This window comes from Castor canadensis, chromosome 10 (genome assembly GCF_047511655.1).
Source record: "Castor canadensis chromosome 10, mCasCan1.hap1v2, whole genome shotgun sequence".
Classification (NCBI taxonomy): Eukaryota; Metazoa; Chordata; class Mammalia; order Rodentia; family Castoridae; genus Castor; species Castor canadensis.
Window position 1 is genome coordinate 122,010,884 of NC_133395.1, and position 27,965 is coordinate 122,038,848.

At 41.3% G+C, this 27,965-nt stretch overlaps 1 protein-coding gene across 13 annotated transcripts in view; it reads left to right on the forward strand.

The window, feature by feature from the left end:
* Atxn7 (ataxin 7) overlaps positions 1 to 27,965 on the forward strand; it is a 124,509-nt gene that overhangs the window by 83,286 nt on the left and 13,258 nt on the right. For 12 of the 13 annotated variants that reach the window (XM_074044132.1, XM_074044129.1, XM_074044120.1 and 9 more), the window contains 8 exons: positions 12,205 to 12,457; positions 14,338 to 14,597; positions 15,029 to 15,111; positions 18,142 to 18,407; positions 19,876 to 20,074; positions 20,408 to 20,529; positions 25,464 to 26,430; positions 27,694 to 27,760. In XM_074044132.1, coding sequence (XP_073900233.1) covers positions 12,205 to 12,457; positions 14,338 to 14,597; positions 15,029 to 15,111; positions 18,142 to 18,407; positions 19,876 to 20,074; positions 20,408 to 20,529; positions 25,464 to 26,430; positions 27,694 to 27,760 — 2,217 coding nt within the window. The remainder of the gene's footprint in view (positions 1 to 12,204; positions 12,458 to 14,337; positions 14,598 to 15,028; positions 15,112 to 18,141; positions 18,408 to 19,875; positions 20,075 to 20,407; positions 20,530 to 25,463; positions 26,431 to 27,693; positions 27,761 to 27,965) is intronic. The other variant, XM_074044130.1, reaches the window with a different exon arrangement.

Here is a 27,965-nt window from a genome sequence, read left to right on the forward strand (position 1 = left end):
AAGTGAGGTTTCATGACAGGCAGTTCGCAGAGTTTCCTGTAGAATGTATTTGAAAGCTGTTTTGTCAGATACTTCGAATCCACGGCAAAGTTTCAAACAGAACACTGTGTCAAGAGGAAGACCAGTTACCCTAGGAAGTCATTCGGTAACTTAAATTGAGTGTATAAAAATTTAATTATGGACTGACTGCTAGAAAAGACTTTTTTTTTTTTTCCCCAGTTGTGTTGTTAAGGTAGCCAGCAGAGCTAAGCTGATTCTTTTTACCTGTCTCATGCCTTCTGTCTTGAGGCAGGAAGTGAGGTGACAGCTGAGTTCTTTGGTTTTCACTGGATTCAAATTTCATGGCTTCTGCAATAATGAGCTTGATGGATGGTTTTAATTGAGGTTGAAACTTAGCTCCCTAGTTGCAGGATTTTAAATACAAATAGATCTTGAACCTTTAATCAAATTGTCGGTTAGGATTTTTCTGATAATCCTTGTTAGATAGCTTGAAGGTTTTCTATTTCTGGTTTCATTTTTGCATATCACTCCTGTGTTTTATTTGTTAACAGCTTCAGCTTGCAGGTGGAGCAGATACTATTTCTCTCCTTGGGGGAAAAAAAATGTATTTCAAACTCATCGTAAGCATTGGCCTTGTTAGAGGGAAAGAGGGAGAGACCGACCCAATTACTCATTCCTTAATAATACACTGCTTAAGGAACGAGGTCTTTCACGCTGTGAGATTTTTGTTACTGCCATGTTTAGGTCTTCAGGGCTTCTCCCTTTATCTATCCAGAATAAGGTGAAGTAAAAAGAATATAAAGCTAGAGGAAATAGCATGAGGAATGGTGACAGACTGAGCACAGCATTTTTCAACAGATGGTGCTGTCATTCCATTACATCTTGGAGTTGCTGCTTCTTCTTGGCTTGGGAAGACAAGACTCCCTGATGGGATTCTTATACAGAAGTTTCAATTTTAAAAAGCAAACAAAATAAGAGAACACTTCTAATTTTTTGTTTTTATTCTTTTAATTCTGTTTTTGCATTTTGTGTTAGCCCTGTATCTTTTATTTCGGAAAAACCGTGACAGGACCCAAAATGGGAATGTTGAGATGCTTATGTAAGGACTATGTGTGATTGATGCTTGAATTACACATGCTATAACAAATTGGACTGCTAAACTTGTAATGGTAAATTGCTGAATTTATAGGGTGTTTTTGCCCTTCAGATAAATCATAAGTAGCTAGAAAGTGATGGATTTGAGGGCTTACTTCTTCTTCCCTTCCCCCTCCCCTTTCTCTCTCTCCCTCTCCCCCTCTTTTTTCCCTTCTCATGTGTTGGTAACTGAGGAATAGAAACATTTCAAGTGAATGATAGGGAGAGAGGGTGATGGTAGTGAATGCTTTTGAAATGATATGCTATTTGTCACTCGAATAGTGAGATCATGTTTGTTTTAGGCAGAGTGATTGGTTGCTGTGCTGTCAGCATCATTTGGGTAACACTGCTTCCTGAGGACAGCAGAGAGTAGTCCTTATGACTGTCAGCAAAGCTGAAGTTTAAGTCAGAATGTTATTCATGGCAGGAAAGGAAATGCTGACACCAAGATCACAGAGTTGGCAGCAACAGTTTGGTGACTGTTTTGTTCAAAGCAGCAACAGATTTTCCCCAAAGGGTACTTTTCCTAAAATGTGTATTGCTAGCCTCTTGGTTGAAGTATGCACCTTAAGCAGAATTGTAGGAGCATGGGAAGGGTACCCCTCAGAAACCAGTTGGGTGTTCATACCATTCAGTTTTCCTTTGGATAAGTCTCATAGTAGAGATGAAAATGAAGAGATGCTACATTCAGCGGTGGTGATGAACTGTTGTAACATTCACTGCTCTTCCTTTTCTAATAGTCCTCTTCCAGTGAAGCATTTGCTTTTTAAAGGCACTTTTACAAATGCTTACAAAGAGCTAGAAGTTAGGCAGGAGAGGAATACCCCACAGATATTCAATATGTTTTTCATATTTCTCACATTCTTGAAAGCAAAGTTCAGAAAGAAAGTCCTTTTGGGAAGAATTCCTGGCAAGAGGTTTATTTGAGTCGCCATATTTCTGTTCCTTTCTTAGCAACATTATTTACAATCCATTCACGCCTGTCCCTCCCCCCCACCAGAGTAGAATCATTCTCCCTTGTAATCTGCCCTTTGTGATCTGTTCTCTTTCATGCAGCCAATGTGAATGGTGTGGTGCACACCCTGCCCAGAGACATGGAAATGCCAAGAGACCAGAATACTTTAGTGGGGCCTTTATTTCCGTCATAAAGCACTGGCTTGAAGAGCCTGATAATTTGATTATAGACCTTTGGCGAAAAGTTGTTTCAAGTGGCCCAAGTGCTTTAAATGACTCTTTTCTGTACTTTCCTCTTACGTTTTAATTTAAAAGCACCTCCTCGTTAGGGAAAGGAAAATGCATTCGGCAGAGGTAGCAGTTGGAGACTAATTTGTTAGGGCAGCCAGTGTTGAAGTCATCCTTTTCAGTGAAATCTCTCTAGTGGAAATGATGCTGAGTACTTTGTGGTAAAGACTTTTTCTTTCTCAGAGTTTGCCAGTGCCATTTGTAACCCACCTAAGCATGCTTGGAGGCTACCTCCCAGCCCCACTTTTGGCTTATTGTCCTTTGAGGCCTCAGTGTCAGAGGTCAGCTCTGAATTCCCCAACTTGATTTGAATGCTACAGTCCCAGTGACTGGCTCCTCTTCCAGCAATTAGACTATACCTACACCTGCATTAGCTACCAGCTTTCTCTGGAGTAGTCTCATCAATTGCCTAGGGAACTGAAAGAAAGGGGATCCAAAAAAAAACAGACTGAATTAAAAAGAACCTCTGACAGCAAAGAGTGGAGTAGGGCTGTGTTTACTTGCTGGTCAGGCACATGTGAGGGCTTTTAAAAAAATTTTTTTTAATTACAGGAAAAAATTGACATGGAAAATAATTAAATATTAATATCCCTATGTAGCCCATGATTGGTTTTTAAATGATATGTCAGGTATTTTTAATAGTTACAGGAAACACACACACATTTGTATGTCAAACTCAGTCATTGTTTCAGAGTGTAGCTTAGGATAGTGCTAAGTTAGGCAGTTTCTAGTGAACCACTATATTTACTTAGTATGTTAAGTAATTAACGGTCCAGGTATTTTCGTAGATATGGTGAAATATCTGGAAAATGATTCAGTTGTGAATGACAAAAGTTTAGGGGAAACACTGGCATAGTGCAAAGCTGATATGTAAGAAATAAGTGCTAAGCATTTAAAAAAGAGAGAGAGAGTCTTAATTTATTATCATTTCCAGGTCCTGATCATGGTTATTTCTTAGGGGATCATAAACCTTGCAAAAGACAGAGGATGCCATTTAACACCTCACAGGTTGTGTTTGGCAGCTTGAAAGTGAAGCATGACAGTTTGACTTGATTGGGAGTTGTGATCATTGCACATTCCAGTTCTTTTTCAATTTGGATGTAAGAACAATTTGGTTAATTCAGCAAAGAGACAGTTTAATGAATGACCCAAAGTTTCTAAACTGAGCTTTTCATACATGCATTGTTGCTACCAGCTGTGCCTGACCAAAGAATTCTTGTGTGTTTACCTATGTTTTATATTTTATAGCCATGATTATTAAAAGTCTTTGAAATTATAAGTTACTTGAGGCATGGATTGGTATTTTTCATAAGCCTTTCAATGCATCGTGCACACTGATTAACCTAATCTGACTGAATCTATCCAAAAGCATGAGTTTCACTTAAAGAAAAATTGTGGGTTTTAAGAATTAGTACTTTGACAGTCTAACTACAATTTTCACTCTTGGATCCATAAACTGAATTTGAAACTTGATTTTTTTTTTTACTTTTTTTACTAGTATATAACAGTTGTACAGTGGTTTTCATTGTGACATTTCCATATATGCGTAAAGTGTTCCCCAGTTAAGTCCATCCTTCCGTTATTCTCCCTGTTCTCCCTCCCTTTTCTTAAAATGAGTTCTGTAGGTTCAGTGTTCCATATTAATACATGTATAGAAAGTACATCAACTATATTCACCCTCCTTTACCCTTCATTTATCCTCTCCCTCTCTCTACTGCTCTCTTCTTTACATGATCTGAGTTACATTCCTGTCCTTCACTATTTAAGTATGTATTCATCGTTCATTGGGGTTTTGCCTTGGTATTTTACCAGTGAATATATTGTACTTTAATCAGTCTAACCCCTACTATTACTCTTCCTTACCCTTTTCCCTGTTATCCTGAATTGTTCAGTAGCTTTCATTGTGTTTCTTTGTGTATTGTTCCTACATTGATGTGGTGTATTTCAGTATTATTCACTCTATCATTCTCTTCTCCTTTCCCTCCTCCCTTAGTCTCCTTAAACAGTCCTGCTGTTGAAAATATGTTCTCGCTCTCTCCCTCTCTCCTCTCTCTCTTTTTCTCTGTGTGTGTGTGTGGATCTGTCTTCCACATATGAGAGAGAACATGTGACCTTTGTGGACACTTGATCTTTACCTTATTCCATCACCTGCAGTTCTTTCTAAGTGTTGCCTAAGTTCTGTCAGGAAAATAAGCAACTTTTATTTATAAAATAATTTTTACTTGAATGAACAGCCTCTTCATTTGGTGTGAATTTATTCATTTTTAAATGAATTCTAAAAGTTTCCCCTTGCTTGTATCTGAGTAGAGCTTAGTACAGATGATTTCTTAGCTTATGATGGTTCAGTTTAGGAATTATGGAACTTTACAATGACATAAAAGCAACACACATTCTGTGGAAAGCACACTTCAGATGTTTAGTTTTAATCCCTCCCATACTAAGGATATGCAGTTTGGTACTGTCTGTTGATCCTGGGCAGCATTGGAGAGCTATGGCTCCCAGTCAGCCATGTTATCGTGAGGGTAACAGACTGAAACCTATAGTGCACTGTGTGTCTGTGCTATGGTGTTCCAAAGGTTCATTAAATGTGTTTTTTACTTATGATATTTCAATTTACTATGGGTTTTGGAGGGGAGTTACAGCTTTTGTTGTAAGTTGGGGATCATCTGTATCTTCCTGGAGTAATAGATGAACTGAATCATTACTACACTGGAGATGATAAAGTGAGTTTGGTTTGTTCTCAAGTGATTTCTTCCTGCTTTAGCAATGAGAGGGTGTTAAAAGTACTTCTCTTTCTAAATGATTGAAGCTGTAACTACCATCAGCAGAATGAACGGGGGACATCTATCTGACTCTCTAGTTTGATCCCCCTACCTCATCCATCGTAAAATCTGGGATGCAGACTTTGCACCTCTTTATCATTGAATCCCCAAAAGCCTGTGAGGTAGGCTTGGCAGATGAAGATGCAGCCTCAGTGGAAAGAGTTGGATTTCTGCCTAGGACCACTCAGCTCATAACTGGCAGAACAAGGATTTGAACACACATGGCTCTGACTCCAAAGTTTTTGCGTTTTTTTCAGAAGATCTAAAAGGGAAAGACAGAGTTTTATTTTACTTTGGTTTCTATTCAAGTGGGTTAGTTACTCAGCTCATATCAAGAATGTACTGAATGACCCCAAACTTCTGTTTAGAGAATAACCATAAACAACTAGAGTGACTAGAGGTACCAATTATATTGGTTTAATCCGATTAAGAGAGCAGTGTTCCATTGCTGCTCTTCCTGGTGACCCTTTGTAAAACATGCTCATCTGGGAAGTTAATAAGATGATTCTTTTTAACCAAGCCACAACAGCAGCCTCAATCATGACTTTCTGCCAAAATTGACTCTTCAAACCCTCTTCCCCATTAGCAAAAAACAAAAAAAAGGCTGCATTAGCGGATTCTCATAGTTGATTGTCAGGATAGCAACTTCCAAAATGGAAAGATGAAACCCAAAGCAATCTAGATTCTGGATCCCACCCCAAATTTACCAAAAAATTATCAACTGACACGTTCAACATACGCTGATTTAACCTGCTTTTACTAAGCACTTGGGAAGCTGGACTTCTTACTGACTTAATAACCCCTCCCTCCCTTCTGCCTGCCTCTAGACTACATATGATGGCTTACTAATAGTACCATCGAAGAGCTAACAGGTTTTAATGTGTATTCATATGGATGCTGGAGTCAGCCTGCCTACCCTTATAGGTCAGCTTTGTAACTGGCTGTGTGACCTTGAGCAGCTGTCACAAGTCCTTAATACTTTGGCTTCCTCCTTTGGAAAGTGGGAATAATCACAGTATCTGCTTTGTTAAGAAGATGGTCAAAACTGAATGAGATAATCCCTGTAAATCCCCTTGACAGGGTGCCTGGTACATGGTTCCTACATAACACACTATTGCTACTGCTGCTATTGGTGTTTGTGAGGTGAGATTTTTGCATCAGTTAGTTGTTTGGATTATAAAAGAATAGTAAATGGTTTAATAGGGTACAAGAAAAGAGCCCTCTGTAAAAGGAGTTTGGTGGGCTTTTTTTAATTGCCAGCCCCTCTTACAATGGTGCCCATTGGATGGGACAAATTGATACAGTATTTGCCAACGATAGTATACCTCACTTTATTTTTGTATGTGTGACTTGAGACTAGAACTCTAAATCAGATTTCTGTTTTTAAAAAATAATTAATTGACACTGATGTCAGCTCTATTCAGAATAGAAAAATTAAAGTACAAGTTTAAAAAAATATAAGGGATGACCATTATTTTTTTTAAAAAACATGAATGATAGTTATTTAAAGTTATAATTTACTTTGGCTAATTTTTAGGTTTGTGAACTAATTTTAGCAATATTTATGACATTAAAAAATTATTTTCTTTGAACTTCTTTTGGTTTATACCTGGGTGCTAATCCTTAAAGCCTTTTTTTTCTTCTTTTTAAATTCTCAACATGAATTTAGAATTACAAGCTCAGTATTCTTGGTTGTTTTCCTTTTTGGCAGACCTACAGAGAGCTCTCCTGTCCTTTCATTCCCCCCAATATCCTGCCCTTGCCTTCAGGCATGTCACATGGTCAAGCCACAAGGGAGAAGATGGCCCAGTGCACCTCTCTTTGTCCTTTCTGAACCCTCCTCTGCCTTTCTCCCTGACTTTCTCCTTTCTTTCCATCTCACTCTATTTCCTGCCCCTGTCCTCCCCCCCCTCCCCCCCCGCCTCACACACACACTCTCACGTTTGTCTTTCTGACCCTGCTCTGAATTTTTCTGTATCTGTATTTGTCTGTTGGTCAGCCTGCCTTTCTCTCACTTGCTGGAGCCATTCACAGTACCCTGCTCATTCAAGAACAGAGTGTGCTTTTCCTGGGCTGGTGCCAGGTCCAGAGAAGGAATGCTTTGAAAACTCAACTTGGACTCCTCAGCAAACCACATGGCAGTTAGGCTTAGCATCTGGCCACCACTTTGTCCACTTAACAGAGGGTCCCTAACCTTTTCTGTAAGATGTCCCTTTCTGTATTGATCTTGGAACAAATACTTTTTTAAAGCTGTAAGCCTTATTTAAAATTTTGTGAAAAATAAGGACCCATATTGAAAGATAAGGGAAGTCCAATTCAACTATAATTAAATTTACATTTTTTGTCTTTGCTTCCTTGTGAAGAGAAAGTGAGATGTCCTTTTCACAGAGTAAATTACCAGTTTGTGTTGTGAAGGAACAACCTAATTCAGTAGCGTGACAAGGATTTGAGCCGGCACTTTTCAGCCACAATTTCAGTTACATACACAGATATAATCGGTTTCAAGTTTTAGTGAATGAGGAATTCACATGATAGATTGCCTTTCTTAGTTTTTAACTAGCTTTTTTATAGGAATTTTGGGAAATACTGATATGTCAGCAGACTTTTAGTATTAGGAAGTTTTGAGTGTTGATTTTCTAATGCTGAATCCCAAACTAAGAGTTAATAGGCAAAGAAAGATGTTAACTAATGAAAACAGTGAGTGGACCATAATGGAAATAGAATATTGAAGGGACAAGACGAAAGTTACAGTCAGTTCTGCTGTAATACAACATGCATTCCTTAAAAATTACTGCGAAATTGTGCAATAAAAAACACATGAGGCTTATTGGGAAAATGGGTTTATGGCTCAACACTCTAAAATTTCATCAGTGACAGTCATAGAAAAGATAGGAACCTAATGAAAATGGTAACATAGTCTTACGCTTTAAATGGTCGAAAAATACATAAATACTAAGAAATTTGGCCAGAAATTTGGCCATTTACCTTGAAAAGAGATAGCATTTACCTCTCATGTTGGTGTGGAGAGGATTGCAACTGTTGAATTATTGGGAAGTGGTGGGAAAACTATATGGGGCTGGACAGGAACTTGCAACACCAGATGTGGAGAGGTGTGCTTCGTAACACTCATGGTGAACTGAGGTAGATTGTAGATCTTGAGGTATATGCATTTTATGTACTCCCATGTGACTAGTTCAGCCAGATGTAGTTTTCTGCATTGACCTAGTGATTTTGGCAGACCAAAGCAAATACAAATTTTCATTATGGTCACATTATTCCCTAGCATATCAATGACTGGAATAAATTTGCATTCCCAAAACAAACATAACAGCTGACTATAATTAGGTTGGAAACTTTATTTAATCATTTGATTTTAAGAGACAATATATTACAGCTACTGTCCAACTAATGATTGAGCCACATCTCAGTAAACCTATGACAAGATTAAATTATTGTAAGACAAGAATACATACTGGAGGCATGGCGTAAGTGGTAGAGCATTTACCTAGCAAGCACAAGACTCTGAATTCTAACCCAGTTCCACCAAAAAAATAATAATAACAGTAATAATACATTAATGCACCTAACCTACTGAACATCCTATCCTAGCTTAGCAACACTGCACACCTTAGCACCATGGGTTGTTTCCCCTTAAGATCGCGTGCCTGACAGGGAGCTGTCACCCAGCATTACAAAAAAGGATTGTGCTATGTATTGCTAGCCCAGGAAAAGATAAAAATTCAAAGATCCAAATTCGGTTTACCTGAACAAGTATCACTTTTACACCTTCATGGAGTCAAAAACTTGTAAATTGAACCTTCATAAGTTGGGGACCATGTGTACATTTGTTTTGAGACACCTGTTTGAGAATTCTAGTACCCAGGGAATAAAAGGAGTGTGCTCAGAAGTCCACAGTTCTGGTTGTGGGTTTTGCACCTTTTTCTAACAGGTACTTACTCCCTCATTTTACTGCCCAAGGGTGTACATAATGCTTTTTTTGTGAATGACCATGCATGGATATTTTCATGTTAATTTTTTGTCATTTTAGTCTATCAAAATAACATAAACTTGTTAAACCTTTTGTTTCACAGATATATTGCTTTGAAAAAATATGTGTCAACTGATGGCAGTGGTTCTCTGCTTCACCCTAAAACTATATGGAAATGATGGTGTGAGAGTTCAAGTTGTCTGTGGCAGAGGGACATTACTAGTGATTAAGTGGTGGGGGACTTCCTAGTTGACCATCCAGAAATCCTGTATGTTGCCTGTATGATCCCCCGGAGAGACCCATTAGAATTGAGGAGGAGGGAGGGCTGGGAGTGCGGCTCTAAATGAGTGCCTGCCTAGCAAAGGTGAGGCCCTGAATTCAAACCCCAGTCTAGAGAAGAACAAAGAGGAGGGAGGGATTGATACAGTTGAAAATAATTTAAATAAAAATGTTGATTTAAAAAATAGTATTTTCGGGCTGGGATGTAGCTCGGTGGTACAGCGCTTGCCTAGCATGCGTGAGGCCCTGGGTTCGATCCCAGCACCAAAAAAAAAAGAAAAGACAAAAAAAAAATAGTATTTTATGTAGCTTTGGTAAGATGATAAAAATAGTTTGGAGTTGGTAGAAGTTTGGAAATCACTAGTTAAGGATATGTAGTAGCAGTTTACGATATGCAGATACTAACTTACTCACCCCATAGTCAATGGTTCTTGAGTCATTAGCCTAGTCTAGGACACACTCTCAACCTTGGCTGCACAGTACAGTCACACAGAGAAGCTTGTAGAAGTCTGGATGCCCAAGCCACACCTCAGACCAATTAAGTCACAATCTTAATTGGAGGGGTATGGGCATCAGTGTTTTTGAAAGCTCCTTGGGTCATTCCAAAGAGTAGCCAAGGTTGAGAATCATTGGTCTAGGGGCATTTGAAAAACTTTCCTTTTCAGAAGAGCTGTGCCAGTCTTACAAATGTTAACTGAAGATCTATTTTGTGGCATGCCTTATATAGGAAGATTAGAGACAAGGCTTGTGGAAGCTCTGCCCAGCCATGGCAGGCAGCAAAACTGTAAACATGTTTACAGTAATGACTGGCAACTGCTGGAGCTTTGGGAGTATGTTCAGAGTGTTTTGGAATGACAGTAAGAAAAACTAAATTTCCAAGCAGGAGAGCATGCAGGAAGTTGTAGGAAGGAGGATATCTGTCCAGGCCAATCCTCTGGGCAAAAAAAAGAAAGGCTTATCTAAAAAATAACCTAAAGCAAAAAGGGCTGGAGGCATAGCTCAAGTGGCAGAGTACTTGCCTAGCAAGCACACAAGGACTTTAGTTCCAACCCTAGTACTGCCAAAAGAAAAGAGAAGAGGAAAAGGGAAAGGCTTAATTTCCATGCGTTTTGTTTGTTTTGTTTTTGCAAGGTCTCACGATGCAGCCCATGCTGGTCTCAAACCTTTCTCAGCCTCCTGAGTGTTAGGACCATAGGCATATACCACTATACCTGGCTAAGAAAAACAGAATTTATAACAAAATAAACCGCGTCTCAGGTTCCACATTTTAGAAATGATTAAACTGAAGTTACTTTAGTTTTTTCCTTCCTTGCACATAAAAGTTTGTAATGGGGGTGGGGGCATATCACTATCAATTTAGGCTTCCTGACTTGATTATACCCTATGTGTGGTTGAGTTGGAGTTTAGATTTTGTCTGTAAATAACATCATTTTGTCCTGTTATGAAGCAGACTCTTAAGTACCTCATAAAGCATTTCTGGACTACTGTCCATCTGGGAATAAGTTGTCACAGCTTCCCTGAAAGTCTCCACAGTACTAAAAGAAGTCTTTAGAAATAAACCTTTTAAATGATGCTGTAGTCACTAATGCTCACATGCTTAATATTTTAAGTACCCACATAGCTCCTGTACTGAGATGTCAGTGTTCTATTGTATACATATTAAAACTTAAGAGTTAAGCAAATTTGTGGTTTTAAATTCCAAGTGTAATTGAAGGCAGCCACTAAACTACCATCACAGAGTTCTTAAGCAAATAAAATTACCAAATAATTAGCCTGTTCCTTCTCTCTTTTTTAAAGCCTGTTTCTGATGGTAATGTTTTTCAGCAGCTCTTGATTTATATTAGTATGAATTGCTTTACTCAGAAAACTTGATTCTGTAGTAGATAGATTTATTCTCAGTTAAACCTTTGTAGTCTGTACTTAACCATGAATTACTTCCTAGTTTACAAAAAGAAAGACCTAGCTATTTGTGGCATTTTTGTCTTGCATCTTTGGTATCTTAGTGGTGTAAACTGGAGCTATGCCATCTGTAGTCAAGTGAGATTATTAAAAATAAGGGGGGGTGGGCGGTGAAATGCTTCACTGGAAAATTTCAGTACAGATTCTTAAGGAATGATAAGATAACCCTGGAATCATTCTTATTTGGTACTTACTTAGTGTCTTATGCTGGTGGGTAGTGAAGGAGGTTCAACTTGTTTAAGATTTTGCTATTTTGGATGAGAAAGGATTTTTTTTTTGTTTTGTTTTGTTTTGTTTTTTTTCCTTTTTTTTTCCGGTGCTGGGAAGATTTTGCTATTTTGAAAATTAGATGCCATACTAGAAAGAAAGAAAATTCCATGAAGTATCAATTAACAGTTCTGCAGATGAGTGAATAATTTTCTTCTGAGTAGAGGGTAGAGCCCGTGAGCGCTTGATTTGTAACATACAAAACCCAAAAGGCAGTTGCTGATATATAGAATGGTTAATTTCCTAATGGGTATATCTGATAAACCTCTTTATGCCGAGACACGCTGGAAACAGGAAGACTAGTTTTTTGAATCCTGAGTAAGTCTGTGGGACCTAGATAAGCCCTTCTGAAAGCTGCTGTGTTTAGTACATTTTCACTTAATTGGACATGTTTTAACCCAAATGTGTTGATTTTTAACCTAAATGTGTTGGTTTGTTGTTTTTGTTTTTTTTTTTTTTTTTTTGAGATTTGCTGGAAACATGGTGTCTTTTCTTCTTTGTTTTGCTTTTCAGAAAGAAGACATAGCTCATCCAGCAAGTCTTCTTTGGCTGTTCCTCCTACTTCAGTATTTTCCTTCTTCCCTTCTCTGTCCAAAAGCAAAGGAGGCAGTGCAAGTGGAAGCAGCCGGTCTTCCAGTGGAGGGGTCCTTTTCACGTCCTCGTCCAGTTCCAAGTTGTTGAAATCGCCCAAAGAGAAACTGCAGCTCAGGGGGAACACCAGGCCCATGCACCCCATTCAGCAGAGTAGAGTCCCCCCTAGTAGAGTGTGAGTATGGCCCCAAGGTTTCATAAAGTTTACCTGCTGGAAATGAACTATGCTTATGAGTGCTGAGAGTGTCCGCGAACTATATGAAAGAGCCCACTTGGGGCAGTTTAAGTACATGCTGTTGGTTCTTTTTGTTTCCCTGTCATGCCTTAGGAGAGTTTCAGAGTAGTGATAGCAATAATGAGAAGGCTAGTAATACTTACTCATTAACCCTTTCCTGTGTGCCAGTTACTGAAAGTAAGCTCTGTGTACTGTGTCATTTAATGATGACAGCATTCTCTGATGAATAGGAGTTGTTAATCCCATTTGCCACATGAGGAGAAAGAAGCTTAGGTTGAGGAGTTTTGTGTGAGAAGATCTTAAGTCACATGGGCCCAGGTTCACATCCCACTTGTGTTACTTCCTAGTTGAAGGCTTTGGGCAAGGCACTATTTCTCTTGGAGTCTAAGAACATCCTGTGCAGGATTGTGGGGGACTCTGGTTAGTATCTGTCAAGCTGCTGCTTCTCTTCACTTTGGTAAAAAAGTGAAGAGCTGCCCAACCCAGCCTTAGGTCTAGGATTTTGAGGGGCCTGCAAAGGAAATAGGGAAGCAGTGCTTCCTCCTGCCAGCTTTGAGTTCATGTCACAGTGTGATGAGGGAAACTAGAAGAAGTTTACACTCTCCTTGCAAGGCTTTGGCAGGTTTTCAGGGTGGATCTGGAATTTGGCATGCTCCTTGAGGTCACATGAAGAAACAGCACTCCCATAGAAACATGCCTTGCTTCATCGTGGCATCCCTTATCCTGGTGGCAGGTGGCTTTTCCCTGGCCTATCTACCTTTAGAGGGTATGCCACATATCTTAGTCCCAAGGTCTGATAGCCTGATTAATTTCAGGGCAGGGTCCAGCACCTGCTATTGCTCAAGGATGTTGCTAGCTGGGAGACATCTTGCAGTTTTTCTGCTGCTGTCAGGCTATTCCAGATACAGCTGTTTGTGGCTGTTTGTCCTGGTTTCTAAGCCCCCATCCCCTGCTCCTCTGTGAGAAGTGTGATACAAGCTTGACTTTCACTCCTGGAGCTGTCTGAAAGCCAAAGAAAATGCCAGTGTGATGTGTAAGTCACTTGTCAGCTTAACAGCTGTCAGAGCAGTGACTCCTTGAACAAAGTTTGCAAAAGCTCATCAATCCAGGTCTTCTTTGTGTGAAGTCAGGACTTTGGAAGTGGGCCAGACCAGCTGTTAGTATCCTGTCAACATCATCAGTTTTACTAAGCAAAGCAATAGTGTCAAGAAGATCCCGAAAGAAATCAGTGCAGTGTTAGTGGCACAGATCCTCTGCTTACCAGCCGGGTACCAGGTGCATGTCAGTGCTACGCCATGTACTGATGAGACATTGGTCCTCTCCATTGACAAAAGTAGAACCCTCTTCTTGGAGATGTATTTGTTAGGCATCTATGTTTGGCATTATGTTTTGAGTTCTCCTACATCTTCACTGACAGTACTAAAGGTATTAGGTTACTGTGCAGTTTGTTTTAATGAATCCTGTCTTTAAAAATGATGGTTCTTATAAGATATCCTCTAAGGATTATGTAGGTAGTCTTTGGTCCTTTTTGACCTTTTCATGTTTGGCTTCTTACAGAAACTGTATTAGGTATCAGGGTCTCAGTCTCCCACAGGTCCTTTGTAAAATTTTTCTGAAATAATGAAAGACAGGTAAATTTGATGGTTCACTGGACTTTTTGTCTCTGAAAGGGCTTAAGTCTGATTAAATGTGAGCCTTACTGTTTTTTCTGAATAATTTTAACAAAATTCATAAAGTGCCTTCCAGGGAGCTGGCCCTGTGCAGTGCTCAGACAGAACCAGGCACTCACTCACTGCTGTTCTCACTTTCTCCTCTGACAGCATGACACCCTCTGTGAAGGTGGAAAAGATGCATCCGAAGATGGATGGCACACTACTGAAATCTGCAGTGGGGCCAACCTGTCCTGCTACTGTGAGTTCCTCAGTCAAGCCTGGCCTTAACTGCCCCTCAATACCAAAGCCGACCTTGCCTTCACCTGGACAGATTATGAATGGCAAAGGGCTTCCTGCACCACCTACTCTGGAAAAAAAATCTGAAGACATTTCCAATAACAGGAAGTTTTTAAATAAGAGATTATCAGGTAACTTCACAATTCTCTCCTAACAGTATTTCTGTGAGTGTTAAGTGGGCATCACAAGGAGCAAATGAACTGCTATCTTTAAGACCTCTTTCTAAAACTGGTCTACTTCAGCCTTAGGAGGAAGTTCCTTAGTGTGCTTGGATACACGTGGTGTGTGTGTGATGTAAAAATAGCTTTCTAGTGTTGTGTTTCTGAATGCAGTGATACAGTAATGCTGGTATAAACAACATCTTTGCAGCATCTGGTGGCAGTTGTGGTCTTGTGGCAATGTTCCTGCTTTCTTGCTCACACATTACCTGTTATATTTTCAATAACGTGACAGATTTGATCAAGCTGTAATTTGTCTATCTTGAGATTTCTCCTATTTGCTTATTTACAAAATAAATGGAGTATGTGGAGAGCTCATTGTAATGTTTGTGTGCTCTTGACAGAAAGAGAGTTTGATCCTGACATCCACTGTGGGGTCATTGATCTCGACACCAAGAAGCCCTGTACCCGGTCTTTGACATGCAAGGTAGGTAGCCTTCTGAAGGCAAAGTTGAAGACTCTGATAAGCACAGGGCATTGAGAAGTATCCACCGCTTTCCTAGTCTCTCTGATACATGGGGGAGCCAATGCTGTAGATTGCTTATAGAGTTGTGTCAATGAGGGAATAACTAGGTTCTAATGAAGAAAGGCTCAAATTGGGAAGATGGGAAGTATGTTATGAATTGTACTCTTGAGAGGTTTTGTTTTTACTGAGTAGCTTTCTATCCTAGAGAATAATATTCCTTCCTCTTTCAAGGCTCTGATTTAAGTTCTTTTGGGTAAATACTGAGAAGTGCAAGGAGCTTCACTCCATTCCTCCTATGCCTTTATTGATAGGTGACCTGAATTCCACCACCTGTCTTCCTTTTCAAATGATGCTCTTCTGCTCTTTTAAGGATGTCATTGCTGTCTATAGCATGGCACTGAGCTTTTTGTTACATTAGTCTGTATCTTATCCCTGACTGGTCATGAGTTCAGCATAGAACTGGCAAGATATTCAGCCTTCCAGCAGGCCTGTACTTTCACTGGGATCCTTTACTTTCTTCCATTGTCCTGTCAGTTCTTCTCCTTCTCCTTACTTTGACTTTGACCTGACACTGTTAAGCTCTGTAGGACTTAACATGCCTGGGTCTTCTAACCTGCATGTCCCTGGTTTGCTGCCAAGTCTCTTCTGTTTTAGACTGTTGTGTGTTCTTTTCCCTGGCAGGGCATTTGCCACTGTTCGCTCCCATCACTTGTTCCATGTTGACTGCCTCCCACTCTCACTTGCTCATCAATCAAGCCTCCTGTTTGATGTCCCCTGTGCCTTCCATGCAGAGATTTGTGACTCTGTTAGCCTTTGTCCATTCAATCATTGTACCAAGTAACTTTATTGCATGCATCTGTGAGTATAAGCCTCATTTTAGCTCCCAGAGAATATAGAAGTTAACAAAATCAAGTCGTTCTCTCTGTCCTTGTAAAGCTTATAGGCTAGTGGAGGAGGTGGAGATGACTCAGATAAATTTAAATCACTTCTAGTGATTTATAGAACGGAGGAGGCCTGTGGTTATGAGAGCCTACATTTGGAAGGTTTGGGTGAAGAGGCTAAAATTTTATGCTGGGCATCTAGGGAGAGAGGTGGAAGACCTGTAACAGGGCATAGCAAACATCTCACACAGCCTGAAAGATGGACAGGAGGCTGAAGAGAAAGAGAGAGGAAGAGGCACACAATACCCTAGGCTCATGGTCTCGAGCATGAAGGGCCCCAGAAACCTGTTTACACAGTCAGTCTTTTTTCCTGTGTGCCTTGAAGCAACTGCTGAAGAGTTCTATTTGGGGTGGGGCAAGTCATCAGATTTCTACTTGAAATGTTCTTCAGAGCTCAGTGGAAATCTATTTGCTTTTCAAATAGAGCTGGGATGATACTGTCTTGCCTTCTTTCTTCACTTGGCTTTGCTGTGCTAAGTATCAAGGGACAGTCAGAGATGAAGAGAGTCTGTACTGTCTGATGAGATATGCAGTGATGGCATATGTTCATTCATTTTTTTCACCATGTATTAGAGGTCATTATTTTTACATGCTTTTTGTTTGAGGCATTTATTACATGGCAGGTGTTCTGGGTGCTGGTACATATTGCACTGAACAGAACAATATTAAAATACTCATTTATAATACTTTCTTGTGGATATATTCTATAGAAGGAAAACTAAAAATTTTAAAAGAAGCTGAACATACTCATCTGTACCAGGTTAGATTTGGGGCAGACATTGTTTGTACTATGTCTAGTAAGAAGGTTAGTTATAAAGTTACTAACTTTCAAATGAAGTTTGAAACATAATTCCCCTTAAATTTGTTGCTAACATACTATGCAAACCTATAGAGGAATACATTGGTTATTTATGGTATTTTGTAACCTAAAAGAGAGAAGGAAACATGTAGACCAGTTTACTTATGTTGGTAGATATGTGAGAGGGGCTACCTTAGATTAGTATCTACTAGGATTTTTACAGACTGAGACACCAACAGTATATATGTGTAATAGGCTGACTTGACCTACAAAATCATTTCATATTTGTCTGACTGAGCACTTTATACCTGTACATTCAGCTTTACCTCTTGCTAGGAAAAGCATTAAGCTCCAAGTATTCTGGTTTTTTTTTTTTTTTAAATGCTAGTAATTATCAATTGAATTTAGGACACATACTTTTTCTTATAAGATGTGCTTCAACCACAAGTTTAATTTGACTGCCTTCTTAAAGCCAGCACTGCCATAATTTGACCTTTTTTCTGTGTGCCCATTTCCTATTTCTGGATTGGACATTGCAAACCTAAGGGAGCCATCTGTTTAGTTTTCCTGACTTGCAGGGCAAGTAGCTCTTTCTAGAGATTCACTTTGCTTTCCTATCTTTTCCTGTTCACAGCTCTTACTCTCTCAGTGCATTTTCTCTACTTCTCTCAACTATAGCAGTCTGTCTCTCAAGTACTGTGAGCCACTTTCTCTCTTTACATGTCATTTCTATTGGAATACAAAAGGGGGTTAGTTGTGTTTAATTTTTGCATTCTGGCAGTTACTAAAAAAAAAATAATTTCCTAAGACATGTTTTATGGAATAATTGTTTCTTTTACATTAATATTTAGAATTTTAAATGGTCAAAAGAGGGATTTTTTTTTATGGAATTTCTAAGAACCTCAATAAATGAATTGCCCTTATGGCACAAAACATGAGTACTTGTCACCTGCTTCTACTGTTTGCTACTCATTCCCATCCCAGGTGGCACAGATAACACTTACCTTTTCTTGTGATGAAGTAACATCCCCAGATTCGTCCACAGCTAGAGTCTAGAACATATATATGCTTCTTACCTAGCTGAGGAGAAAAGATCCTATTCTTGAGACTTCTTGGTTAATAAATGTTGATCAGTCTTTGACTAGACTAATGGTGTAGATTGCTTTTTTATGGAGAGTGGTGTTTTAGGATATGTGACAGATAAAAATTATTATTGAGAGTCCTCAGTTAATATATTCTTTTGGTCTGTAGACACATTCCTTAACCCAGAGGAGGGCTGTTCAGGGTAGAAGAAAACGATTTGATGTGTTATTAGCCGAGCACAAAAACAAAACCAGGGAAAAGGAATCGATTCGCCATCTGGACTCTCAGCAACCACCACAGCCTCTCAGGGACCCGCATCCCACCCCTCCTAGAACGTCGCAGGAGCCACACCAAAATGCTCACGGAGTGATTCCTTCTGAATCAAAGCCTTTTGTAGCTAGTAAACCTAAACCTCACACCCCCAGTCTTCCAAGGTAAGTCACACTCTGGCTCTTTTCCCTCCTTCGGAAAACAGACTCAGACACAATTACCCCCCAGGACAGTGTGATTTCAAGACACACACATCATGCTCATTATGGAGATTTTTTTAAATAGGGTTTTACTATCAAAAATTGTCAAGGTTGTTTTAAAGTTTCACCCAGGGCTCTTCTTGTTTGAAAATATAAGCAGCAGGATAACACTAGAATTATCTGCCCAACATGTTTGATGTCGGGTTTCTCTTAATCCCTTTGAGCAGGGTTGAAATTGGGGGCTTCCTGCAGGTTACTGATGGGAACATTTCACATAGCTTTGGCAGAAGTTTACCATCCATTTCTTGCTTCTTGCAAAATACAGCAGTGCAATAGGAATTCTTGTTGGGGACAGACATGTAGCCTGAGTTTTTATAGTATGCATTTACCAACATGGTTTTTCATTCATTTATTTGGGACCTGGTCCTGAGCATAGACCAAGCATTTTAGCAACATAGCAAGCCGTGAGTTTTAACAATTTATCATGCACATACCTCAGAGACAGTAATGGGAGATTATGTGTGTATTTGTGCTTACACATGTAACTAAGTTGAAGTAAAGGATTTTGGACTCATTTCCAGAGGGAAGAGAAAGAGTAAGGCATAGACAATGAGTAGCTTCAGTATTGGCCACTGGGCTTCTGCTGAGAGTGAGTGATTCTTGGTTGCTGTCACTTACTGTTTGATCCTTGTGTGTCTAATTCATGGAGTGGCTACCTAAAGGTAGAGGTACCTCCCTTATGATGATCCAAGCGTGTACCTGAGCCAGCCCCAACATGAGCCCTGTGGTTTCTATGCAATGTACTGAATTTGCTGTCTGTAGAGGCTCCTCAGAGTGTGGTCAGGCCCTAACCCAAGATTCCTTAGCAAGTCCTTTCTTTGGAATCTTCTCATGAAGTTTTTCCATCTATGAAAACGTAAGCTTATTTCCAGAACCAGTAGGCCATCATAGATGTAGGAAGAAAACATTACTGCCATTGAGTAATGGACTCCCAAGTACCCATATGAAGTAGTGACACCACCTCATTCTATTATCTGCTTTCCCTCATAGGTTGGCCTAGAACACCTTGCTGTTAATTTCATTTATTGCCTTAGTGACTCCAGTTGAAATTTGAAGAGTAATCAAGGAAATGATTATCTTTAAATTCCACATGTATTTCTCCTCTTTGTGGAGAATAGAAAGGGACATGAGTTAACCAAGTGGCTGTAGAAGGGAGGAATAGTAACAAGTTGCCTTTGGTTGTATTTGGCAGATAGCTTACATTATTATCGAGTGGTACCTTTCCTCCCCTGCCGCCTAGATGAGCTTGTTTCCCTAGGATGGCGATAGAACCCAGGCCCCAGATGGTTTTGGATATATTGTTGCATGTGAGTTAAGGTGGCTGATTCCCGGGAGTGTGATCTGATCCATGCTGCACTTTCTACTCACCAAGGCCTCCAGGCTGCCCTGCTCAGCAAGGTGGGAGTGCCCCCCTTGACCCTCCTCCAGGCCATGAATCTCCACACCCTCCCCTGCCTGCCACTGAGCCAGCTTCTCGGTTATCCAGTGAGGAGGGCGAAGGCGATGACAAAGAAGAGTCTGTTGAAAAACTGGACTGTCATTATTCAGGTCATCATCCTCAGCCAGCATCTGTAAGTTCCACATCCACCTCTGCATTTTCCCTTCCCCTGCAGTGTGGAAAGGGCACTTCATGGGGGCAAGCCAGGGACCTTGGCATGCCCATTGGTTGGGATGCAGTCAAGGTGTGAAAGCAGTTCAGAACAGGGCGCCCCTGTGTATGTGCTGCACTTGACCTGGGGATCTCTCATGCTATTCCATTAAAAGTCAGCACTAGGCACTGTCATGCTTATCCTTCATAGGAGTCAATTCTGTCTCTCCTGATAAGCTCCTTTCTTGAACAAGAGTCTTCACCTATGTTCTGGTGTTGGAGGTAGCAAGCGTGTGTGCTGTGTTCTCTGTTTCAGTTTTGCACATTCGGGAGCCGACAGATTGGAAGAGGCTATTACGTGTTTGACTCCAGGTGGAATCGGCTTCGCTGTGCCCTCAACCTCATGGTGGAGAAGCATCTGAATGCGCAGCTGTGGAAGTGAGTGCCTGTCAGTGGAAGCAGAGCTGACTTTACTCGGTGCTTTAGCTTCTTCCTTCTTGATGCCTTCTGGGACTGATTTTAAGAAGAGCTGTTTTTCCAAATGAAAATGTGGCCTTTGACAAGCCTAGGTCTCCATTCAGTTACTCATTCAGCAACCACACCTCATTCTGAGTGCTAGGGTTCAAGGTGGAAGGACTTCCACACATACTGAGCTCACAGTCTAGTTGGGAGTCAGGTAAGACAAAAACCAGTCAACAGCTTGTCAATAGGGGAGATGCTGGAAACAGTAGCAATCACTAACTCCTACTGAGAGCTTGCAGTATGCCAGGAACTTATTGAATACATTCAATTCTCACAACTCTCTGTCACGTGACCATGATTATCTGTTTCATGGAAAAGAAACTGCAATACAGAGTCACACAGCAGGTTAAGGTAGGGCCAGAATGTGCACCTAGTGGCAGTTTGTTTCCAAATAAAGAACTGAGATGGAAAAATAACAAGCCAGGAGATTCAGGGAAAGACTCTTTGGGAGGTAACCCTTGACCTGAGATGGAGCAGTTCCCAGGATGTGAGGAGGGCCAGATAGAAGGAATCAGATATATGAACGTCTTGAATCTGAAGAAGAGATGGTGTATTTGAGAAACAGTAAGAAAGCGAGCATAATACAAGACAAGGTCTGAGACCAGCAGGGCCAGGTGAAACGAGAATTGACTTGAAGTATACTGGGAAGTTATTAAAGGTTTTAGGAAGAGGAGCCATGTGCTCTGATTTTCAACTTAAGGCACCATGTTTTGTTTTTGTGGTGCTGGAACCCAGGGCCTTGTGTATGCTAGGTAAGTATTCTATCACAGAGCTACATCCCTGGCCCTTAAGATACGTTGTGTGGCATTATGTATGTTAGTGTTTGCCAAGTGGAATTTTAAATGAAAAAAAGGCTCTGTGGCCAAAATGGTTGAATTTAACCTTTCTGAAATAAGTTTGTTTTCATTCCTGCAGGACTTTCTGTCTGTAATGGGTACTGTTTTGTAACTGTCAAAGCAAGATATGCTGTGAATAGGGCTGGGATGTAGCTCGGTGGTTCAGCGCTTGCCTAGCATGCGTGAGGCCCTGGGTTTGATCCCAGCACCAAAAAAGAAAAGACAAAAGAAAAAAAAAAGATACGTTGTGAATAATAGCATCACCAAGCTCTGTTAACATGCTCTAGGGGAGCGTTTTGTGGAACTGCTGTTAGGTGGAATCTACTTCAGTGAACATGGAGATCTATCATGTGGGCATCGCTGACTAGCGCCTTCTCTGCTAATGTGTATACTTGCTTCCCTGCTTTGGTTTCCCACTGAAACAGAAGAAGCTGGTTGGTCTTGGATAGTCTTTAGTTGAAAGACCTATCACCATGACAATGATACAATTGTCTCTTTCTGCTTTAGTTATTTTACTTATTTTTATTTTATTGTTTTTACATATACTTGCATGTGTATACATTGTTTGGGCCACCCACACACACACAGTTTTCATTTGTTAACTTAGAAAAGCAGATCCAGAGTGGTGTTGCTCTGTCTTTGTTTCACGTGTCTTCCTGGTTGATCCTGTATAAGAGGTTCTCATTCCTTCTTTCTGAAGGAATATTGCCCCTGCCTAGAGACAAAATCAGCAGAGTGGTTTGTTGGGGTTCTGGGTTATACCTCCAAGATACCTGAAGTTGAGCTTACCATTTCTTCAGACTGCCTGAGCTCCATACAGAGCTCCATGGAGAGCTCCATGGAGTCCACCAAAACATAGATTTAGAAGGGCCTTTCTAATGTATTTACTATCGTATTGGTGAGTGACCCATGGCTAGCAGTGTGGTGAAGATGGTTTCAGTTCCTAGTGGCTTGTATGGAGAGGTTTTCCTCTTTGTGCTATGACAGGATTGTGAGACTGATTTCATTATTTTCTCTGACCATATTTGTCAGAGGGACTGCCTTATCACTTGCTCTAGGGAGAAGAGAGCAGTTCTTTTCTGTTAGCATGACCTCTGTTTATAAAAGTCAGTGTGTCAGTGATGGGCATGTGACTCATCTAGGAGCTGGCACCCAAACTGCAGGCAGACGGGATGTGGGATCAGGGCCCAGCCTCAGATGCTGTGCTCCCTACACAAGGGTGCTGGCAGGCTTTCCAAGCAGCCCTTGAGATTTACTGGGGGAGCTCAGCAGTTATCACCCAGGAATGAACTGTTCTCAGGGGCCTTCTTTGAAGCCCTGCAGGAAACTTTCACAGCAGTCCAGGTCCCATTGCCAGACCCTGACCTTGCAAGAATAGCCCTCTTGGAACAGAACCTTTCCTGGCCCTTCCCTTATGGTGGTAAATGTGGGGATCAGTGAAGGTGGGGTTTGAGTCTGAAATAAATCCTCTTCAGGTTGTGGGTCCTCTGAGCAGTGGAATTAGAACAGTCCTTCCCTCTGGAGCATGGCCATGGCCCAAAAGCCATCCCAGGTTCCTGTGACTTCTGCCACTTGCTTGCCCTATGTTGATCTACTATTCTGCATCCCTGAGGACTTCTGGGCTTTTGTCAAGTTGGTTTTGTTTGGTTTTTAATTGTTAATACATTCACTTGGCTTCAAAAAGAAAATTGAGAGGATGGGGAATGTGGCTCAAGTGATAGAGCAGGAGCCTTCTTAGCAAGCACAAGGCCCTGCGTTCAAACTCCTGTAGCACCAAAAAAAAAAAAAAAAGGCAGGGGGGAGGTTCTAATATAAAGAAGCATATAATGAAAAGTCTCATTTCCCATTTCCCCACCTTCCTATTTCCATGCAACAGACAGCACCATTTTTGTTTCTTGTGTACCTTTTATAGAGTTTGTGCAAATACAAGTCAATATGACTACATATTCTTACTTTGCTCCTCTTATAGAAAAGGTAATGAATTACTTTAATAGCTTTTTAAAGAGGAACCAGCAATTGTTGTTCTTAGATCCATATGCTGCCTTCCCTGTGGAAGCCTTTTCCTTTCACAGGGGTTCGGTTCCAGACAGCCTAGCCTGGTCGTTAGGCTCCAGTTTCATGAGCCACCTGGTGGCCACAAGAAGCTACTGTACCAACTGAGTAACTGCTGAGCAGACAGCAATCATCTGGTGGTGGCTTTACTGAAAGAATCTGTTTAGGTCGCCTGGGCTGGGCCCTCACATGTCTAATAAACCTTTCAAGTAATGTCAGTGTTTGTCCTGCTCTGAGAGTTGCACAGGAAAGGAGCCAAACTTATTAGTATCGGCTCCATGTTGGGATCTCATACAGACATTTAGAAATTACTAATGTCTGTTCACCCTTCCCAAGACTCCAGAGTAAATTACTGTGGTGTTTAGCCTCCATAGGTGCACAGTGTGCAACAGAGGAGCGAAGTGGAGCTGTATTTGCAGTAGTCTTTTAAAAACAGGTGCAAGTGCTTGCAATCATTAATTCCGTGTGCTAGTCATTATTGTTTTTCTTAAAAGGTGTCTGGAAAGTACTCTGGCAGCACATCAAATCAACTGTCCTCTAGTGAAGAGACTGAGTCCTAGCAGAACCAGGGCCACCCAGCAATCTTGCCTTCCAGTCAAGTCCCAGGCCTTTCTATTCTGTCACCACAGCTTTTTATTTTTTTCCCCCTTTTTGTGAGGCAGGATCTCCTTTATGTTCCCCAGGCTGCCTGGAACTCTGTGTAACCCAGGTTGGAATAGGCTGGTTCCAAACTCACTGTGTAGCCCAGGCTGGCCTTGAAATTGCCATCCTCCTGCCTCAGCCTCTTTGAGTGCTAGAATTACAGACCCGTGCCACCATGCCCAGGTGCTTTTTTCTTTTTTTTTTTTTTTTTTTTTTTAAAGCAGTGATACTGGTGGCTCATGCCTGTAATCCTAGCTACTCAGGAGGCAGAGAACAGGAGGATTGCAGTTTGAAGCCAGCCTTGGGAAATAATTTGAGAGACCCAATCTGGAAATATCCACCACAAAACAGGGCTGGTGAAAAATGGCTCAAATGATAGAAAGCCTACCTAGGAAGCATGAGGCCCTGAGTTCAAACCCCAGTAACACACACACACACACAAAAGAAAGAAAATGAAAAGAAATGGAATCTCACTTTGTAGCCCAGACGGGCCTTGATATTGAGATATTCCTGCCCCAGCCTCCAAAATATCTGGGAATTTAATCCTGAGCCACCATGCCTGGCTGTAACCTCAGTTTTAATTCTGTCATAGGGTTTATTGAAAATTTGGTGCCGTCAAATGAGAGCTAAAATAGAAAGGGGACCCTCTCCAGTTTGACTATCTGAATGGATCCCTCAACTCCTCTCCCCTCCCAGTCAATACCTTGCTCAGACATTACAAAATAGTACACTGAGACTGGTTTTCCTCCATGTTTATTGAGTGTCTTCTGTATTCTAGGTCCTAAGGGAGTAATGGTAGATAAACTGAGGTACAAGGTGTGCAAAGGAGTTAGTGAGCTGCAGTCACACATTAAATGACCTTAAAGTCTTACAACTTGTAGGAATGGAGAACTGCATTCTCCCATGGAGAAGGGAGTAAGCAAGCCAGGATGTTCAGAACAGAATTCCTATGGAAGTGTTGCTGAAGGTAAAAGGATGAGCAGAAGCTGGAGCTAAGATTGGTCCAGGCAGAGGAAATACAGGGTCTTGTGTTAAAGGCATTTCATGGAATACAAGGAAGATCCATGGCTGGGGATAAGAGGTGGAGGTGTAAAGCTGGGACAGCAGGGGCAAGGCACATACACTCCATTGTTCCAGGAGCCCTAGGCCTTAAAGAAGAACCTGGAGGAGGGAAGCAACAGGATTGTCCTTGTGTTTCAGAGTGATCACTCTAAAAGGGGTGTGTTTCTCAGGACCAGAGGTAAAGGCAGTGTCCCTCTCAAGTCTCCATGAATGGCTATGGTGAATGTCACTCACTGTCCTCTTTTTTCCCTCCCCCAGGAAAATCCCCTCAGTGCCCAGTACCACATCACCTGTCTCTGCACGTGTTCCTCATAGGACAAACTCTGTTCCGACATCACAATGTGGGATTAGCTATCTTGCAGCAGCCACCACCTCTACATCCCCAGTTCTGCTCTCGTCCACCTGCATCTCCCCAAATAGCAAATCAGTACCAGCTCATGGAACCACACTAAATGCACAGCCTGCCACTTCTGGGGCGATGGATCCTGTGTGCAGTATGCAATCCAGACAAGTGTCTTCTTCATCCTCATCCCCCTCCACGCCCTCTGGCCTCTCCTCGGTCCCCTCCTCCCCTATGGCCAGGAAACCTCAGAAGTTAAAATCCAGCAAATCTTTAAGGCCCAAGGAGTCTTCTGGTAACAGCACTAATTGTCACAACAGCAGTAGCAGTACCAGTGGCGGCTCAGGAAAGAAACGCAAAAACAACTCCCCACTGTTAGTTCACTCTTCCTCTTCCTCCTCTTCTTCTCATTCCATGGAATCTTTTAGGAAAAACTGTGTGGCTCACTCCGGGCCTCCCTATCCATCAACAGCAACATCTTCCCACAACATCGGCCTCAATTGTGTGACGAACAAAGCACACTCAGTGAGCCTCCAGCATGAGCTGTCAGGGAGGGGCCCCCCTGGCGGGAGCCCTGCTGAATCCATCAAGAGGATGAGTGTGATGGTGAACAGCAGCGACTCCACGCTTTCTCTTGGCCCATTCATTCACCAGTCCAATGAACTGCCTATCAACTCCCACGGCAGTTTTCCACACTCACACACTCCTCTAGACAAACTCATAGGAAAGAAAAGAAAGTGCTCGTCTGGCTCCAGCAGTGTCAACAACAGCAGCAGCAAACCCACAAAGGTTGCCAAATTGCCAGCCATGAACAACGTCCACATGAAACACACAGGCACCATCCCAGGGGCACAAGGACTGACGAACAATTCCCTCCTTCATCAGGTAGGAAGTAGACTCTGAGCCCCTGGGAAATGCCCATTACCTCTCCTGTGGGATCTTTTGCTAGCTCAGAAAATCTCTGTGGTTAGAGTATAAAGTTGGTTTGCCTGTAAACAGATACCCAGCTTCCTGGTACCTTTTTTAAAAAGGAAAGAGTCCATGGCTGTATTAAGGTAAAACAGGTTCTTCTCTGCAGAATTCCTGATGCCTTTTGAAAATGCCTCTGCATAGGAAACCACAATCATGCATCTTGCAAATAGGACTGAGGAAGGCATCAGGTGTTACAGCAAAGTCAGCATGGAAGGTAGTCCCTCTCCAAAGCCAGTCAACTGGTGTCCCGATGTTGTTAGGGAAGGAAGCAGGTAGCATTTCCTGCATGAGGGTTGTTCTCCAGTATGTTCTTCTGAAGAAAACTGCTAAAATGAGACTGATTTGAAGAGACTGATCTGAAAAGGGATGATTTAAGAAGACTAAGTACAAAGAGCTTATAATATTTTTCCTGAGCAGTATCAGATACTCTGGTTAAATCTCACCCCATTTTTTTCTGCATGTTCGAGGGAGGCAGGAAAACAGGATTCAGTATGGACATAGCTAAAGACTAAAATCTCATGCGAGTTAAAAGTTTAAAAAGAAATCAAGCTAGGTGGTAGTGGCTCATGCCAGTAATACTAGCTACTGGAGAGGCTGAGCTTGGGTGGATGGTGTTCAAGGCCAGCTTGGGCAGGATGATCACAAGACTCCATCTCAACCAGTAGGTGGGTATGGTGGTGTGTGTTTGTCATCCCAGACTACACTGGAGGCTGAGATTAGAAAGAATGTCGTTTCAGGCAGCCTAGGCAAAAAATGTTTGTCAGACTCCATCTCAATGGAAAAGATAGGGTTGGTGGAACACACCTATTATCCCAGCTCTAGCTCTAGTCCAGGTAGGCCTGGACCAAAAGCAAGGCCCTATGTCCAAAATGACCAGAACCGAGGCATGGCTCAAACAATAGAGTTCCTGCCTCACAAGAATGAAGCCCTGAGTCTAAACCCCAGTACTAGCAATAAATAAATAAATAAATGAGATTGGGAGTTCACTGGTAGGAGGTAGCTAAGTGAGTGTTGGATTCATAATTAACCATGACTTTCTCTCTTATGCTGTATCTTTGTCTTTCCCCCAATCTTCACTTGTTGCTGGTTTCTCCTGTCTCTTCTATAGTTGTTTCTTCCAGCTTCCTTTGCTCTTACTTCCAGCTCATCTCTCATCTTGTTATTTTCATTCATCAGGATATCTCCTCACCTTGCTTACGAACAGGAATTTCAACAGCAGCACCCCAGAGCCCTGACTTAAAATGTGAGGCTCTTTTTTATGTTTTTTTTCCTCCTTCCTCATCTTCAGAACTTAACTGACATGCTAAACTAGGACTTTTTCAAAAAATACCAAGGACTTTCTTTCTGTGATATAATTTCCCTCTGATATTTGTGTAAATTCATAATGTATGAGGGAAACATCGACTTTTAAGTAGGGGCTTAAATTATGGCTCTTGATAATGTTGGTT